Raw genomic sequence first — 20,717 nt, 5'->3', positions numbered from 1 at the left:
ATACAGATAGTACAGAAGTTAAGTATACCGTCTCGATATATACAGATGAAGATCGCAATCATAATCGAGGCACGAACACTTACTCCCACACAAATACACACACCCTCATTTCTACACTTACTCTATAAAAAGAAAAAATCTTCTCGAATTTTTCAAGGATTCTAAAAAACACATACAATAAATTTGAAGATATTTTTCGATACAATTCCACGTGCATAGATATGATATTTTAAATTTAAGAAATGCGCAGATTAAATATAAACATTTTAGAATTTTTATTTATTTCTTTGTTTTAACATAAACGGCATAAATTGCCAATCGAACATAAATATGAAGAAAAAAATACATATGCACATATATAAATACATAACAAAAAATGCTAAAATATCATAACTATAACAATAGTAACAAGTAGGTAAATACACATAAGCAACCAAAAATTTACGAAATATATACATAAATATAAAAAAGAAAAAAAGAAAAACATTTTTAAACAAAAAGAAAAGTTTAAGAATTATATTGAGAGAGAAAAAAAGAAATCAGACTCGTGTTATAACTATCAAGTCCAGTGCCAAATATATCAGCCTCGTCCTCATACTGGTTACCATATCTGTGGAGCCTAGGGATAGGCGAGTGCGTGTGATAGTTGGTCCTAGAACTTGCAGAACAAAAAGGAGATCTGTGGCGTTGAGCGTCGACATATTAATACACAAGCATGCCCTGAGCCCTAAAAAATTATGACACTTAACTCATGCCCAAACGTTCAATCATGACCAACGCCTGGTTGGTCGTTCTAGGCGTGACGTTTAAAATCAAAACAAATACGCTCATTAGTCTCATGAAAACGTATAAAAACCTTTCGGATAAACATTGTGAAAAGGAATGTGTAAGGTGCAATTGCGAAGTTCTTCTTAGTTACAGTGATGCACTGATAGGAATACGTTTATAAATATATTAAACATTGAATAAAAAATCCAGAAGTGTCGCAATTAAAAAATATTTCTTAAATCTTTTTGATAGTGATAATGACTAATGTAATTTATATGAATGGTGTAAAGTATTGTGTTTTTTGTTTCTCATACAATAATGTTTTTTTTTTATTTCGGATGTATTAATATGTATGATATTATGTATAGTCAAAAAAAATATTTTTACTATGTACGGTCCCAAATGAGTTTCTTTAATAACTCTTGGGAGTATAATATGTATTTTTTGTGTTATATGTTTTATTAATAATAAAAATAAATAAATAAACCTTGCCGTTCCTAAAAATCCAGTAAAAATAAGTAAATGGGTCGAAATTATAAATTATACTCGATTGTTGTCGTTAAAATACAAACTTTTTATGCAGGTGCCTAAAATTAGTATCTTCTAACTTTTTGTAGATATGCACGATCGTTGAGTGCAGCCCTGGGATGCTATTCCAAACTTTCTCACGGCTATAGAAAAAACTTTTATTGCACGTATTTACGTACAAAATACGCGCTATAAAATTGTTTTCTATGGCCGCGAGAGCGTTCGGGATAGCAGCGTTCGTATAAACAAACTAAGTAACTATGTGTTACTACTTTTAAAAATAATTTACTCTATAGGGCATGTCTATGAATTATATGTCAATGGCGTTGGGTAAATAGTTGTAGTACAAAATAAGTTGTACGTATGTACTTATATAATATTTTTAATCAAAATAGATTCCTAAGAAATTATTTGTAAAAGTTCGGAAAGGGGCATAAAATATGTTTATCTCGCTATTTCGGCAGTTAGTAGATAAATACGTTATATTCCCGACACATGCGGGTCAAAGGTGTATGGTATGTTGCATTTTTTAATGATGGCAGTTAGAATATATCCCGATGTCTGAATCCCGCAATTATTTGTTTTTTTTAAATTATATTTAAGTTCTAATGACAAAAAATATTCATTTATTAGACCTGGTTTGATTCTTAGTAAAACCGACATGAAATATTGGTTTGGAAGGTGATTTTACATTGCATTTTGAAATTCTTCCCTCTTCATATCGAGCCTCAGCCTCCACCAAGGCGCGCTTCCAATTCCTGTCATCTGTTGCAACCACTAGTTCTTTAATTCAAAGTCAACCTTGACAAGTACAAACTAATACCACTTTCGGACAAAGGGATTTTGAGTATTATGCAATTAAAATCTATAACCTACTTCCACTGTCCATTAAAACAATAAGGAGAAAATGTTCAAAAAGGCCATAAAAAAATGGATAGTAGAGCTGGGAAGAAGTAAAATGGATTGTCTTATTTGCCCAAATCACCTGCTCCTCAAACAGTTTGTTATTTTTTCGTTCTTTTTTTATTTATTTTTTTATTTACACCTTTTATCAGAAATATAATTCTACGTTCACTTTGCCCAGCTAACAAGGGTACATACCCCGTTCCAAGCTAGAAAATTACATTCTGATATATGATAATAGTTAACAAATTAATAGAGAGCACAGACTAATAAAATATTAACTTACTCGTATACACATTTTGATACATATACATACACACATACACACATATACACATATATATATATATATATATCTATATTTACACACATATATACACATGTACATACACCCATGCGCATACACATACTTACATTCATAAAACTTAGACAATTTATTTATAATGCGAAACTTCATGATTGCCATACACATTTTTTTTAAATTATTCTTTATTTTTATATTTTATTTTCGACATCCAGTAAGAATCTTCGATCCGCGGCATGCATCAACCTTTCTGACTCCCTACGACCAATGTCATGAAAGAGCGAGGTCAACACCTTCCGCAACTTGACAACACTCCCGTCTTTCCACGATTCTGGCAAAAGGTTATGGACCTTTTTTGCCTACGTAATAGTTGTGTCTCGATGCCAGAACAGTGTTGACCCCTTCACTTAGTATCAGATCCCTATAAGAGTATGTTTTATTATGGTTGTGGTTGACGCTTGGGTAAATGTCTCTATTTATGTGTGCTACCACTACCGTTCTCAATATATACTGTTGAATAATATTCAGTAGGTACTCTGAATTCTTTGAAGAGCAAGTCACTTGGATAACGAAATGATTTTTTCAAAATGACTCAGATTAAAGATTTCTGTGCAATTGCTACCGGTTCAAGGGCGATTTTTGTGCAAGCTCCCCAACCAATTAGACCGTAAGTCAACACAGAATTCGCCAGTGCATGCTAGAGGTGTTTCAAGTCCGGGACTTTAAGTATATTTCTAAGTGGGATGGAAAAATGTATCAAGCGCTTAATTAAAAAAAAAAAAGAAATATATAGTTTTATTGTGTGTTTTAGAATTTAAATAATATAGGTATACAGAAAATAAATATAAAAATAAATTCGTAAAGTTTAAAACTAAGTCTTAATATTTTGTAATTCCTCGCTGTCTTTTTTGTATATTCTCACATGTAAAAAAAATATTAAAAAATTTAGGTGTCCGCGGCAAAGGTAACCCCAGTGAGGTCACATTATTTTTATTATTGTTTTTAATGTGAAAAAAAAAAAAAAAAAAATCCCCCTAGCAGTACTACTTCTAGTCGTAGGGAAGCATCCTTCTTTACGTCATCTTCTCGTGGCAGCCTCGGCCTACCGACTTTTCTTCTGCATCTAAAGTCCTTTTTAGTACCCACTATGATGGCATTCTCTGCGCATGTCCAGCCCATCTCGTCTTGTTTAGTCCGATGTAACCCAAGAGTTTGGGAGTTTTATAAGTGTTGTACGGCTCGTTGTTTCATCCAATAAGGAAATATCACATACTGCGAATACCGATAAAAATATATGAAATGGCTTTAGAATGATCAATGGTATTTTCGAAATCAATATGGATCTTGTGGAGAAATGTTTTCGTGCATAACTTTAAAAAAGAAAACATAAAATAATATGTCACTAGAAAAACGCGACATGTGACAGTTGTGACGTCAAGATTCGTGACGATGCTCTATAAAAATCTGAATGGTTTGGAACAAAGTTGAAAATGAACATGAAACGTGATGTATTAGGGGCGTGGCCATTGCAATAACCGTTTTTGCGGGAATTCAAAATTAAAAATTCAAAAATATTTTTTGTGCTAAAAGTAGCAAAACAAATTTTCTTTTTTTGGACAGTATTTCATATACCCTTATTACTTTAAAAACGTGATATTTCCCTATTGTGGACTCAAGATTCGTGACGATGTTCTATTTAAATTTAAACGGTCACAAACAAAGTTTAAAATTTACACGGTGACGTATTAGGGTCGTTGCCAATGCAATGACCGTTTTCGCGGGAATTAAAAATTATAAATTTAAAAATAATTGTTATGCTAGTAATAAGTAAAAAAAAAAAATTTGACTCGACGCTATTTCATACACCCTTATTAATTGAAAACTGTAAAAAGAAGAGATATTTCGCATTAATCCGCGGGGAGCGGGAATTCATGCAGCGCTCTCCAGCATCACAGCAAACTTTGTTGTTTAAATTTATTTCAACAGAGAGGGAAATCATTTTTGAGAAGGAAATATGGAAGTCTAAGCATTTACAGGGCTTATGACCTGTCGTTGGCTGGTTTAAGTGGCCACTTTACACTCTGTGTAACATTCACCATTCTGTCCATGTTTGAACATCCACATTTCCTCAGCTCTTCCATCTGTTGACTTTTGTGAAGTAAAAGAGCTGAAACCTTGAAATATAGGCCTGCAAAGGTATGGCCTTTAGCTCTCGCTGCGATTCTCTTCAATGGCATCAATCGTCTCAAAGCGCATTCCTCTTAATAGCAATTTCAGTCTTGGGAAAATAAAAAAGTCAGACGTGGCCTGGTCTGGAGAATACGGTGCTTGGCTGATGACATTAGTCGAATTTTTGGTCAAAAACTCCGAAACAATATACTCTTGACGCGATCCTTATTTCTTTAAAACTTGCCATAAAAAATCACAAATCTGCCATATGATGTTCATACAAGAGTGATAAGCAATAATAAACATTTTCAGTGCGATTTTGACAAACTCCCGACCAATACAACATTTGCGCATACTGTCCGCCGTATATGTTTATACTTATACTATTTGTACGCTTTGCTTAAACTATATTTCAGGGTTCTTAAGTTAGTGGTTTAATATATATTACCGTTATGCCATCTTATCGGGTGTGTCATCTTACGCAAAACTCCCCTACATAAATAAACAGACAAAAACGATTAAGCCACTTGCCAGAGAGGATAGAACGCCATATCTCAATGGCTTTGCATACAGACCTCAATTTCTCTTCATTCATACATTTCTTGCACATACACTGATTATTCCGACTTTTAACATGTCTACCTACAAGTAATTATTGAATTCGGTCATGCCATGTCTTTCTCGGTCTTCATCGTTTTCTGCTCCACCAACATTCGCATCGTTAATCTTTAAACCGTTCTTTCGCGATCCGGAGTAATCATACATGGCATGGGGAGATATTGTGTCCCTATAAAAAGTAGTCAGCAACAAAATTGTCCCAGTATGTCAGTCAAATAAGATTTTACAATGTTTTGAGTATGTCCAAATGCCTGCAGACTGGCTGGATTTACTCTCTAAGAAGTTATTCATAATGAAATTTGTTGCAACAGAGGGATAACTTTTTTGAGAATGGAATATGGAAGTCTGGAAATTTAAAGGGCTTATGACCTGTCATTGGCTGGTTTAAGTGGCCACTTTAAACACTGTGTAACATTCACCATTCCGCCTATGTTTAAACATTTACATTTCCTCAACCTCATTTGTTGACTTTTGTGATGTAAGAGCTGAAACCTTTATCATGTGGGTGAGATTCATCTGGCTGAACCAGTGGCCACTTAAACCAGCCAATGACAGGTCATAAGCCCTGTAAATGCCTAGACTTCCATATTCCCTTTTCAATAGCGTTTGTTTTTATTTTTATGAATTCTGTATTTGACTGAATTCAGTAAAAACACAACATAAGAAAATTAACGGAGAGAAATCATTCCTTTCTATCTATCATACTGAACCTTCCAAACATTCCTTACATGACGGAATTACTATCTTTCTTAGGACAGAAATGACCAATAATATTAATACTACTACAATAACATTTGACTACGCAAACGCCATTCATATAAGTTTTACTTAAATGAAAAAATATATTCAACTGTCTTATAGTCTTTGTAAATTTTAATCAAAAAAGTGCTATTAAATTAAAAGTAAAAAAATACACAAGCAAATTTTTTATTTTTTTTTTATTATTAATTTTAAAACATTGAACATATAAACAAGCATTATAAATCAATTTATCTTATTTCTAACAAATTTAACAGTAATTACTTTAGGTCACACAGAGAAGTAGATTAAAAGTCTTTATTAAATTACCAATACATGTAATACAGTATCATTGAGAAAGAGTTCATTTTAACCTGACTTCAATCATTTATATCTTTATTTTTGCATTAGTAAATTATGATTGTTTTAACTACAGAATGATATAGTAAATTCATCAAATATTATCATATAAAACTTATATTATTACAGGTTTAGGCAAAAACCTATTTTTAAATGAATTTGTTAACTAATATTATGCAATTTTACAAAAAAATAGTGATTACATTTTTACTTATGTATAGGTATAAACTTTGTAAAATACAACATTTAAAAAAATGTGTTTAATTTATTATTTAACAATACATAAATAATCTTAAATTGAGAAAATAATACACAGCTTCAATTGAACAATATCAACGACTCTTGTCATACTTTGGCATTTTATAAAGACCATTTACATATAAACATTATATTGAGCTTCGGACATCGTCTAGTTCAGCTGGGATGGGATACACTACCCATTTAATCTTTGTTTTTACATAAGGCTAATATTGTTGCGATTTCAATGCACTCTTGGTACCAGCACTCTTGGGAACAGCAGATGGACTCTTGGTACCGGGAACGGAAGGATTTGACTTCCCGTAGAACATATCGAGGAATAACCCTGGAACAATATATTAAACATTCTATAGAGGAAGATACGATCGATTTCAATCAATGTTTTGCACAAAATTCGAGCATGCAGAAAGACAAATATTTCAATTTGCAATAATAATCTGCAACGACTTTGCTTACTTTCTCACACTGCTACTAAAACCAAATGTTACTCTCTAGATATACATATATAGAGTTTCATATGTTTTAAGTTAATTTTATCAACTAATACTGTATATTATAAGATACACAGGTATAAAAACTAAGGAGTGATATTTCAATGAAATATTTACATTTCATAAACATACTCAAATTTATTAAACATCCATGTAAGACAATTTCGTGTCAAAATCATTGGTATATTTACAGATGCTTATGTTATTTCTGAATCAGTGCTTCAACAAAACAGAAACATTCAAATTATGGATGTTTAACAGCCAAAATATAATAACATTTTACACATATTTTGATAGCTACCAATCAGAAAAATAGGCAATAACGTCACAAAATGGATACTTTATAATTCTAGTAATAAAAAAAAATTATCGTAATAATACTATGTAATATAATGTTTATTACGTCTGCAAAATGTCGGTTAAGATGAATAGGCAATGAATGACAACCATCATTAGGTTAGGTTCAGTAGACAGTCAAAATCTTTCTTCAGTACAACAACTTCAACTCCGTCAATAACTTCTTATACAAAACTACGATGGCGTCGTTTCCACAAAGAAAGAACAAGTGACACATATTTTGGTATTTTTTTCATGTAATTATGTACACTATAAAACATACAAGGAAACTACTAAGATATTCGGAGCTGGGCAGGAAAACCGAGTTTGGAGAATCAGTAAAATGAAGAAGTCTACAATATCTACTATGAGCCCAATATAATGCAATTTATTAAAATAGGGAAGTTACGATGGGCAGGGCCTGTAGAAAGAATGAGTGAAGAGAGAGTACCTAATGAGATACTTCACACAAAGCCCCGAGGTAGACGTAGCGTCGGTAAACCCAAACTATGATGGCTAAATGGAGTGCAGCGGGATGTGGATGCTATCGGCATCGGGGACTGGAGGAGTACATGCCAGGATAGAGGGAGACGGCGACAGATGACGGAGGTAGCAAGGCGCACAATAGGCTGTAGAGCCAATGATAATAACGATAGTAACACAATTATTATGCTAGATGAAATTTACCTGTGAACACTAAGACAGCGCCGATCCACTGACGAGGTAGCAACACATTTCCAAAAATGATGACAGAAGCCAGCACTGTGAAGAATTTTCTGGTTGTAGTAACTACAGAGCAAGCCAAAGGTCCAAATTGGGATACCTGTAATGGAAAAGTCATAAGTGGGTGAAAATCTCATTATATACATCAGCGGTTTCCAGCCTCCCCAGAAATAAAAAATCCGCGCCTCCTTATCTTTAATTTTTTTAATAGTTATGATAATATAGACACATTTTAAATAATAAAAACTTTATTACATCCAAAAAAACTGTAAATAACAATCAACAGAATAAAGACAAGGTTATGCTATAACATTACATTATTTTATTTTTTTGCACCACAACAGGCCAGGAGGCCTAATTACAGTGGTGAATTACATCACAGAGCACCCAGGCTTGAGAAAAATCACATTTTATTTTTTTGTGTTCTCACCGGGAATCGAACCCGGAACCTTCCGTGCGTGAGTCAAGCGTCTTGACCACTACACCACGGAGGCCGCCGGATGCGAGTACATGTATATTTATTCTGTAGGATGGTACATAATCTAAAAATTTAATGCGAGGATTGTTGTTGTTTATTGCCACAAAGTTTATCAAATCTTGGGAGCAATGTGGAGAGTGCCTCTCCTATCTTCTTTTCGACTACTACTGCCTCGATATTTAATTTTCACTGCAGCCAGTGCCGAATAGCCCGTTTCGCATGAATAAGACGCTACAAACGGTAGAAGTACCTGCATTTCTTTGCAATACAAAGATTCATACTCTCCGCCAAGCTTCATCCAAAATTAAATTAAAAATGAATTAAGGTTTTATTTTGAAACATTTGTTTTAGTGAGCTATCTCACGATAATTCTAATGATTTTTTTTGGCACCTCCCCTAGCAATAGTCCGCACATCCCAGGTTGGAGAGCGCTTGTAGCTGACGCGCTACCGACGAGTTAGCGGGTCCACCACTCTTCAATAGGTCGTCCCTTCCGCTGTTTGTAAGGTAGCGGAAACCGAAGAACGAAGTACACACTTAATTTCACTGGCAGCGGGAACCGAAGGGCGAAGCACTGGCACTGGTTCACTGCAGCGAAAAGCCGATTTGACTAGTAGTCCTGAAAAGGACTTTTAATTCCAAGAGAGCGCCGCAGTCGGGATCTGTAAGGTGAGAAGTCCAGAAGTCGAATCCAAGGGCAGGCGAAGGTCTTGTAGCGTAGTCGGTATCGGCGGAGAGTAGAGCGGGAGATGATTCAAACACGAGTAAAAGGTTGACACTGATTTATTTTTTGCGCTGCGTCGTTTTATACATAACAAATCCACGCGGCCGGCCAATGGCAGGCGGGGGTAGGCCGACCAATCCTGTCGCGAGAGAGATAGTGCGCTTTCGCCCGCTCTGTCTATCTCTCTCTCTCGCCACGTATAAGGCTACCTCCCCCCGCCACCCGCCCGCACTCGGGTGCAGACCGCTCGGTAAGAAACATGTACAGAGAAAATATTATTAATTTAAAACAACCAGGCAATGCAATATATTTATAATTTTCTATAACATCCTAATTCTATAGGCCTCGGTATATCGAAAGCCACCCCCGAAGGTAACAAATTAAAGTCTTTATTGGGGACATTTCATGTTTACATATATCGAGGTTTCTACACTAGTTATTCAAGACGCCCCAGGAAGGGCTGCTGAGTCTATACGACGTCCGTAACACCGCTGATGTACATAATAGTAATCCAGCCCGATTCCACATTCTGTGTGAATTTTCGCAAATAATTTATACATAAAGATCTGTATGGTTATTCACTAACAATAATAAATCATTTGCATAATGTATAAATGTTTTAAAAGCAATTAAATTCTTTTAACAGATCAGATATCAAAATATATAGATGAGACGTATGATGCGAACGCAAATTTTCAAACTTACCGCTAGGAAAATGAAAAGCTGACCGAGAGCCCCAGCTACTGCCAGTGTCATCAGGTGCCAAATAATAACAGGGTGACGAGACACAAAGGCCACAAATGTGGCAATCTCTCCACTCAAAACCACCGCGGTTCCCAGGATAAGTATTGACCTGAAAAAAAAACAATAATCAATTGAATTAGTAAAAATTATTCTATAGTAGGGGTAAACAAACGTAAGTGTAAGAACATATCTGAACCTTAAAGCTGAAATGCTGGAAGTCACATTTGGTAAACTGATCAGGAGAGCGGTTTGTAAAACTAAAGTTGTAAAACTATTTCAAATGTATCTCTCCAAGTAAAAACACAATTTATTGCTGTTTTTTTAGATTTATAGGCTTTTGATAAGAATATTTAAGAAAAAAAAACATTCAAAATATGGACTATCAAATAACTATGGGACTTTAATGTTTTTTTGTTCTAACAATGTATTTATAAAACTTTCTTTAAGCAAAAACATTAAATTACATGCCATTAATTGAAACATCAATAATTTATGAAAATAAGAGGTAAATATAAATTCAATGACATGATATTAATAGCGATAAAACAGTAATTGAAAGTAAACAGTATGTGAAAAGTAAAATAATGAAATTAACGAAAAAAGAAATGATATAATGGTTAAGTATGGTTGATTATGACAATAAGACTTAATCTTGTGCAAAACCCCTCGCTGTGTCAGAGGTAGGTTTGTTATAAAAATTGTGGAATTTATTCAATATCCACTGCTTTTCAATACCAGAGAAGCGTTGAATTTTGTTGAAAGCCCGAGTATTATTACTGTACTACTGGTGTTTTAGAACAAGCTATTTCAGTGGTGGTATACCGGAGGACTCCAATGTTTTAGTATCTAGATAAAATCTAAATATATGAACAAAATTACATTCATAACTCAATTATGCAAAAAATGTGACTTCCAGCCTTTCAGCTTTAAGGTACAGATATTATAGTGTGTAGGTATATTGTAGTGCTTTCACACTTATAGATTACGCAGATTGGGTATACTCTAAGCTTAACATATTCATATCGGTATTAATAATGTATTTAACTTCACTTAAAAATTAAATTTATCAAACAAATTCAATTTATGATATTGCGCCTTGAATTTTTTTATTTAAATAATATAATTTTACATTTTTTTAATTTCTTTGATTTCAATTGTTATATTTTTAATAAGACTAAAATCCCACCATGCCACTTTCTGTAGCTTGTTGGTAGAGATTATATTTTTACTAACTTATATAATATTATCTACATTTATAAAAACAATGAATAACAGATATAAATTAACAGCCGGAAAGATCAGAATATCCATGTATATTTAAATAATAATAAATATTTTTAAATACAAGAAAATATATGAAAAATTAAAATACTCATATTTACACATAAGCTACTATTCAAATATAAACTTTTGATCAAGTAGCCACTCTCTTATTTTGCTCTTGTTACAATGCTCTTGTGGCAATAAATAAAAAATGCTAAGTACTAAATATTTGAGAGTTCTATTACCATACTCATTACATACTTTTGGTACTACAAAACCATCATTATATGTGAAGCGTGTATTATGGTTATGTTTGAGAGGAAACTTGAATGTATTATTATTAAATTGTTCTAAAATGATGCAAAGCCACAGTAATCCTCGAACAGGCAGAGTTTTGATTGTTTTGTAGAGATCATTATTACTTATTTGTTCGTAAATCTCTGCTGGTACAATTCTCTTAACTATAGAGAACTGTAGAACCTGGATCATTCTAATATTAGTTTTAGTCGAATGCCGCCAATCCGGAGCCTATACACATGTTATGCATCATACTGTATGTAGGTACATAATAAGAGTACACTGAATGGTCAACTAAATTCCTTATATATAAAATAATGTGTAATCATGTGACAGATATTCAAGTGCAGATTTATTTTCTTATTTTTAATAACATAAATTATATTTTTATATCAATAATATTACAAGTTGTGTACCATTAGCTCATTATTTATTATATTTATATGACTATCATTTATGCTACCAATTGTATTTATAATATGCATCTTATAATTTGATAAATGCCTGTTGGATTTCCATTTATAAAATTTATCTCACTTGTGTGTTTAAGAAACGATTTAAAAGAAAATATGTTTATAGCTCCTTTCAATAAAATAAGCACATAGTCTGATTTTTCTGACTCTGTATCAAACATTCATTTTTTATTATCCTATATAAAATATGTTAGAACAAAGTATGTGAAAAATTACCAATAGTTTGTGCTTATCATCATTTGCTGGGCTGATGGTGAGGACTCAGCACGCATTCGGTCCTATAATAAAATAAAATGGTCATGTTTTGGTCAACATTACATAGGGGAAAAAATGCAAGAAATCATATCAAACAAACACATGTGTGCAAAATGTTATTGCAAATAATTTCCATTGAGTAAAATATATTATATGCAAAAAGTATATAAAAGACATCGCAAAAATCAGGTGCGTGGTTTCGGTTAAGAGTGGCATTTTATTTTTAGTATAATTACTCTCCGAATCGAAGATTACATTGACAATATTTACCAAATTCACGATTGCATTAGGCAGATGCACATTTGGAAAAATAATTATATTAATACATTTGTATATTGAAAAAAACATTTTTCAGCACCTGCTTTTTTTAGTATACAGTAGAACTCTTTTTGTTTGATTTAATTTTATTATTTTTTAAACGAAGGACCATTATGTTATGAAGACACAAAGTCAAAAAGTTTTAATGCTGTTCAGTTCTCCTATGCTTATTTCTTGACTTTTGACACCTAATACACACACTCTTTTGTTAAAATTTAAAACATAATGTAAATCACGCAACCAATGAATTCAAAATTTGTTTTATGTTACACAGTTACTTGTAACCTGATTGAATATAAAGTTTTTAAAAAAGAAATGACCGACTTCTATATTCATAGTTGATTGTAAAAAATTACATTGGATTTTACTAAATAAAATTGATAAGATGGCAAAATAAGTTACATTTACTTATGTTTAACTATCTTAAAGCAACTGCATAACTTTGCTGAAATTACATGAAAAATGTTAACAGCACTTAAATTGTGACCAGGGTAAAGATGATAATGAAAAGAAACATGGAGACATTGAAAATCGCTCGCAACAGTACATAAGACGTAAATGAAATTCACTTCAAATACACAAAACAATGTATCTGAACAATTTCAAAACCTAGAAGTTTTTTCTGTAAAAATATTAGGAAGAAAACAACATATTGGTGGGTAACATGTATAATAATAGTGCTCATTTAACATTGTCAAAACAAAATTTGTTGTAAAAGTCTTTAAATAAATTATGAAATTTTTCTACCTTACGTCAAGTACCTAAAAATTCAGACAGGCGTTTGTTTGGATTTAGAATTGTACAACTGAGCAGTATAGAATCCATGCTACCACCATGTACCGCACATATAGAGTAATTCACAATTGAAAAATAACAATCAAAATAGAGATAATTATAAAGTCAACCTGAACAGCTCCAGTTAGGCCATCCATAGTCAACGAGAGCAAAAGGAGCAATTCCCCGATTCCAGTGCTGGTGACTTCAGTTCCTGGTTTGGTTTGTTCCTTATACATAAAGGCGATCACGCCGGCTACTATCAAGAAAACAAAGAGGTATCGCTTCATCGGGTAGTTCTTGCGACCGATCAAAACTCCGAGAAGCATTACTGGAATCGGTTTAGCCGACTTTCCAACAACCTATAATGATAAAAATATTATCACTCAATGTAATGGTGTGTGAGGAACATTTTAATGCTCAGTATTTTGAGTATAAACACCTGTGTCGGGTAGTTCACCCACTGCAGAGCCATATTGGAGCAAACCATTGCCAGTAAATAAGTCAAGGCGGAACTGAAATAGTACATTGTTTTAGTATTGTCCACGTCTTGAGGTTTCGCTGCCTGCAAATAAAAAACTACTATTATGAAGGATACATAAAGGTAAATATAAGTAAAGGAAACAATATAGACGATTCCTACTTGCACTTAGAATACACATTTTATTTATGTACATATTTTAAGCCCATTAGAAATTACAAAACATTATTTTTTAATAAAATGTGTTTTAAAAAAAACTGTAAAAATGTTTTCAACCGAGCGGTTGCAAAGCTACACAAGCTTCTTAATCAAAGTATATCTAACTAATGAAAAAGAAAAAAAAGTTATTAAAAATAAATTGTTTGATTATTATTATTATTATTATAATGAATAACAACAAAATTAGTGCTTCAAATGAAAAATTATAAAGCACATAATTAGTTTATCAGAAGAAAAAAAACGGAATACTGAATGTTAATTGTTCCATTGATGAGCAATCAAATCATTTAGTGTATGGTACTGGACAGGAGTATGGATTTGATATTAGTTCTAATTTCTTGCTTTCTAGCAAGATACATCCATTTTAAAAAAAACCTAATAGTGTTCACAAAATGTTGATAAAGGCGAGCTTCTAAATACATTTAACAATGTTTTGAGTATGTCCAAATGTTTGCAGACAGGCTGGATTTTCTCCCTAGGGAGTTATTTCAATCTAAATTTGTTGCAACAGAGTAAGAAAACTCCCTAGGGAGGAAATACAGCCTGTCTGCAAACATTTGAACATACTCAAACAATTGTTGAATCCCCTAACTGGTATAAGAAGTATAAAAATTGGAAAATTGTTTTCAGGCATTGCCTAGTAGATTGGTTCAGTTGAATGAATCTCACCCACATGAAAAAGTTTCAGCACTTTTACTTCAAAAAAGTCAACTGATGGAAGTGTCAAGGAAATATGGCTGTTTAAACATAGGCAGAATGGTGAATGACACAGTGTATAAAGCCAATGACAGATCATGAGCCCTGTATATGCCTAGACTTGCATATTCCCTTCTACAAAAGCGTTTTCCCTCTCTGTTGCAACAAATTTAGTTCCAAATACATTTTTATGTACCAATATGTGTCTTTAATGCTTCATTGAACAAACAAACCATAAAATTAAAATATGGCCAGTAAAGACATCCTTAAAATTGAAAACAAATAATTAAATATTTCCACGATGATTTTACATAAGTATGAGTTTTGATTCTCTGATATTATGTAATAACATAGATAGCCACGAAGCTGAGTTGTGACCTCATACGCAGTTACAAGTTGATAGATTCGAAGATAACACCCTTATACCCGTATGCAGAGACAAAACTTAAGGTGAGGAAAGTACATTCTAATATCAAATGCAGAGAATAACCCGAAGGTGAAGACAATAGAATGTACTTTCCTCACCTTAAGGTTTGTCTCTGCATACGGGTATTAATATTAATTTAGGAAATTGGATTGGGCGGATATGAAAAATTAAAAAAGAGAAAATTGCAGTCATTCTTTGGTTCCCAAAACCTTGAGTGTGCCACTGCTGAGTTTATATGAAAAGTACAATAGATCAATGAAAATAAAGGTGATTAGCACATAATTAACATTAGTATACTAGTCTACATATTTCCAAAAAACAGAAAACTTACCAACATTCCTTTCGCAAATACATAATTGCAAACACATTGTACTAAAACAAACATCAGGGCGCATGTGTACTGTTCCCCTTCGCCATCTCCATATCTGCCCCTTGTTATCTTCTCTTGCAACATTCCAAAGCAGAAGTAGCAGAAAAATATGCCAGAAGCATATACGAGAAACTTGACATCATTCTGCATCTTGTCTACTGGACTAATGGCTGAGAAGTAATAAGAATCGCATGAGGACATGTGATTTGACCACACTATTTAAACGCTCATGTTTGATCAACTGATTCGGGTATTAGATGTCCAACTGAACACACAGAGGATTTTCAACTACAAAATGTGCGACATTACAAGTTAAATTCAAATTAAGTTTTCATTGTGTGAGTCAAATTCAAAATTGACACGTAACATTGGGACACGGTTACTTTTAATAGCAATAGCATTGTATATACAATGATATTTCTTGTAAAAACTGTTTTTTTTTAATTTATTTATAAAACAGGTAGAATATAATTCAATGAAAATTAACAGGACGTAATTTGTAAGTTTGAAATTATAGATAGCATTGTATATACAATAATATTTCTTGTAAAAAACGTTTCTTGAAATTTATTTATAGAACAGGTAGAATATAATTCAATGAAAATTAACAGGATGTAATTTGTAAGTTTGAAATTATTTGTTTATATCTAGGCAGGAATTTAGGTATTTATATCCACCTGAATCAGCATTTGGGTGTTTATATTATTTACTTAATTATTTCAGTTTTAATTTAAATTCCTTTTTATGAAGGGGAACAAGTTTTGGTTCATTCTGAAACCTAAAACTTGTTTTTATAAAGGGTTTTTCAATTGGAGCGGGTAGATTTTGACCATTTTGTTTTGATGGCATCTGTCAAATAATTTTTAATTATTCAGTTACTTATGCCAAATCACCATGGCAAGTTACACAATTGAACAGCACGTTCAAACGATAAAATTATTTTCGTACTGTTCACTGAGAGATTAAGCAAAGTCTGAACAACAATATACCTACCCAACATACACTAGATGATATTGTTTGCCAATGTCCGGGCACGTCGATGACGTGCACAGGAATTAGGCTGTTGGAAAACTATCATGACATTAAAAAATATATATAATTAATTCGACAATACATCGTTTATACAGCAGCTTACCCACCACATACCGCACACCGCATCTGAGGACATAAGTCTCCTTGGCGGTGCAAATCATGACATGTTGGAAATCGTTTTTGTACTCGAATTCGATCAATAGAATATTTAGTATTTGTGGCTCTGACTGGATCGTACCTACCATGTATCAACCAGCTCATGCAACGATGATAATTTTCGGAGAAACGTTTCTCGGCCGAATAATGTCAAAAGGTGGTGATATCGACTGGACGCCACGATCCTCTGATTTGACCACCCCCAATTTTTTACCATAAGAGATCTTATTGAGAAAGGTGTACACCATCAAATAATGACAATTCTTATGTTTAAGAATAACATCCGAAAATAAATTGTCAAAATAACAACAGAAGTCTGCAAAGATGTTAGGAAAAATATGCTGCAAAGAGATTGCATTTTAGCTACGAAAAGAGGCGGCCACTTATCGACATCATATTTCAAACTAATTTTTAAAAGCCGTTAAATTAATCAGTAAAAATTGTGCTTCATTAAAAAGCTATTTTTAATCAGCCTGAAATATAAAACCCACCCCTTATATTGTCCTAGATTCCCACATTCCCAATTATTCCCACATATTGACAAGATGTCTGTTATTTTTATTTTTATAGTCTCTGTTGACACACAGAGTAAAGTTAAATATAAAATTTGGCATCTAAAAAAATTAAATTAAAATAAAAAGTTAGTTCTCTTTAACTCTCGCTTCCCGTTGATAGCCAGTATATGTTGCATCTAATAACTTGAATACTTCTTTAAATATAATGTATTCTAGGTTGAGATTTTCGGTTTCCTCCGTTACACATTTACGTATCGGTAAAAATATATGTTTATAAAAGGTTTTTCAATTGGCGCGGGTAGATTTTGACGCCCCGTGGTGGTCATTTTGTTTTGATGACATCTGTCAAATATTTTTTTTATTATTTAGTTACTTATGCCAAATCACCATGGCAAGTAACACAATTGAACAGCACGTTCAAATGATAAAATTTTATTATCAAAATGAGTGTTCGTTAGTGCAAACGTTGCGCGCATTGCGCCCATTTTACGGTAGACATGGTGGCCCTTCACAGTCAACTCTTCAACGTTTGGTGGCCAAATTTGAGACGGCTGGTTCGGTAATCAATCAGCCAACACCCGTACGTTCAAAGAACGCAAGATCGGCCGAGAACATCGCCGCTGTCCGTGAAAGTGTACAGCAGAACCCGAAGTAGTCGATTCCTCGCCGTGCACAAGAACTCCGCCTTTCGCAGACTTCAACTTGGCAAATATTGCGTCGGGACTTAGGCCTACACCCGTACAAGATCCAACTGACCCAGGAGCTCAAAGTTCATAACCATAGACAATGCCGTTTGTTCGCTGACTGGGCTTTGAATCGTTTGGAAGACGACCCCAATTTTTGACAAAAAAATATTTTTAGGGACGAGGTGCATTTTTGGATAAATGGCTGTGTTAACAAGCAAAATAGCCGTATATGGGACAACACCAATACACGCGAGGTTCACGATGTGATAATGCATCCTCAAAAAGTTACCGTTTGAGTTGGATTTTGGGCCAGCAGCATCATTGGTCCGTACTTTTTTAAAAAAGGACATTGGTGAGACGAGCGCTACAGAATGATTATAACCAATTTCTTATGGCCCAAATTTAACCATATGGACCTAGACGACATGTAGTTCCAGTAGGACGACACTACGTGCCACACAGCAAACGCCACGATTGACATTCTGCATGAACGGTCATGCGATTTGACCCCGCTAGACTTTTTCTCGTGGGGTTTCTTGAAGTCACAGGTCTATGGAAATAAACCACAATTGACCAATGCCCTAAAGGTGAACATAACACAGGCCATCGCTCAAGTTCAGCCGGATCTACACGGAAGAGTTATTGAAAATTGGACCACTCGGATCCGTGCCTCTGTAAGAAGCCGAGGCGGGCATTTAAACGATGCCATATTTGACACTTAATGGCACATATGGGCCTTTCAAATAAAAAAAGAATTTTGTTAATACCTCACACACAACTTGTTTTATTTCATTTCAACATCTTCTTCTTCTTGCGGTGCCTTTTCAGGTCCCCCGACATTGGCGATCACTATATCGAAGCATCTCGGTCCTGTGCTACTCCGCAGCCAGGACAACTGCTTTTTGGATGTACTTGCCATAGTGATTGCTGGGAAGAGATGACCAGAGTTGTTTCCCGTTGCCTTCTTTGGTGGATTTTTCTTTCGGGGTTACCTTCCCTTAGCTGGTTGGTTCTGGTTTGGAGGCGCCAGAAACTCAACTTTCATCCCCTCGTTATCTTCTGTGATCACACCGTTATGAGTGTGATTCCATTGCCCGGGGTTCGCGATGTGGACGCTAACGAGTTGGACTAGTCAGTAGTGTTGCCGGTGGAATGCAACTGGGCGTTTGCAGCATTTTATAGAATCACACCCTCCGGCAAGATGCGACTCACTGCGACTCACTGCGACCCTACTAACGGTTCGAACCCCAATAACATCTACCCGCCTTATTGAAAAACCCTTTAGATCATCTAATGCAGTTAAGTCAAGATTTGTTGGAAATTTGTCCATTAAAAATAGTCTACCTCATCTAGGTTATAGATATGCGAGAATATGCAGATTTAAAAAATGTGCCGTATGACTAATTTTATACCTTTGCCAGTAACAGACCTGCTTCCAATTGTGAAATTGACAATTTGAGATCACCAAAATGTTCATCAAAACTATAATTACATACATAATCAATCAAAGTATCAGTTGAAATATGGTATAATTTAGGATACAAAACATATTTTTAATATAGGCAAAACATCATCACATTCCATTTCCGCTCCCTAGTTGGAGCATATGGTGTCCACAAAGACCCTCCAGGCATCTCTGTTGGCTGCCAGCACCTGTACATCCTCCCAAGTCAGGTTCGCATCCTGTAGTTCTGATACGAACTGCCAACTAACAGTCAGCAGCGGACGTCCAGGATGTTGAGAACTTGATGCCTTGTAAAGCAGGCAAGCCTGATTAAGGCTCCCAGGGCTGCGATTATGAATGGCTATCTTCATCGGTATAAACTAATATCGATATTTATGAACGAAAGTGTGAATATTTGTATGAAAATTCACAGTATCTTCGTAAGTAACTGGTAATTGAACATGTTAATTAAAAAAATTGTAAGCATGTTCTATTTTTCATAAAGTAAACTTAATTTAACTTTGTAGATAAATTTTATCTTCCGTCATAATCGAGGCCCAGAGGCGGCATCCACAGTATATGACCATGCCAACCGTATCGCATCAGCTTGATGACAGTCGTCACCGGAACTTGCTGCGTCCGTTATCTTATTACTACATTCCTTACAAAGTCAAAACATCACAAATAAGATATTTTTATGAATGCGAAATAATCGTAAAAAATACTAATGATAACAATCTGGATCACATTTAAAAATCATCATTTATAAAACATCTTATAAAAATCTGGATGGGTTCTAACAAAAATGATGAACAAAAACTTTAAGTTTAAAAAGCCAAGAAGATAAAAAAAAAAGTTAGAGCCAACATATTCAAAAAATAATTGATGACAACGAAAGAGATATATTTTTTATTTAATGGATACATTCGTAGAATATGGTATTTTTAAGGATTATCGGAGAAACAATATTTCAAATCATACTTACAGTTTTTTGGGAATTATTTGCACGAAATTAATATATCTCACTGATAAATTTAAGTGAAAACTTATTAATTTTAAACTGGTAAAACTTCCAAACTAAAAAACTGTCGAGCTGTTTGAAAACTGTCAAGTGTCAACCGAACGCCAACGTCGCCAACCGAATGAACTAAACCAGAGATCATACACGT

General features: G+C 33.9%; 1 protein-coding gene across 2 annotated transcripts; it reads right to left on the bottom strand.

Annotated features, from left to right (window-relative positions):
* Nucleotides 1-6,333: 6,333 nt before the first annotated feature.
* On the bottom strand, nucleotides 6,334-20,717 carry meigo (Solute carrier family 35 member B1 homolog meigo). Of its 2 annotated transcripts, XM_088234572.1 has the most exons (8): nucleotides 20,534-20,717; nucleotides 15,677-15,885; nucleotides 13,965-14,087; nucleotides 13,654-13,884; nucleotides 12,392-12,453; nucleotides 10,104-10,251; nucleotides 8,161-8,296; nucleotides 6,334-6,971 (listed from the first exon to the last, which is right to left on the bottom strand). In XM_088234572.1, exons 2-8 carry the CDS (start codon nucleotides 15,863-15,865, stop codon nucleotides 6,853-6,855), a joined length of 1,008 nt encoding a protein of 335 aa, XP_088090698.1. In that variant the 5' UTR covers nucleotides 15,866-15,885; nucleotides 20,534-20,717; the 3' UTR covers nucleotides 6,334-6,852. The 2 variants fall into 2 exon arrangements, with proteins under 2 accessions (XP_088090698.1, XP_088090691.1); XM_088234565.1 differs by lacking the exon at nucleotides 20,534-20,717 and having other exon boundaries at nucleotides 15,677-15,897.

The sequence above is a fragment of the Micrasema longulum genome, unplaced genomic scaffold (genome assembly GCF_059751315.1).
Source record: "Micrasema longulum isolate JH-2025_06_02 unplaced genomic scaffold, ASM5975131v1 h1tg000087l, whole genome shotgun sequence".
Taxonomy (NCBI): Eukaryota; Metazoa; Arthropoda; class Insecta; order Trichoptera; family Brachycentridae; genus Micrasema; species Micrasema longulum.
Note: the sequence above shows the minus strand (reverse complement) of the source record. Positions and strands in the feature narration are given on the sequence as shown.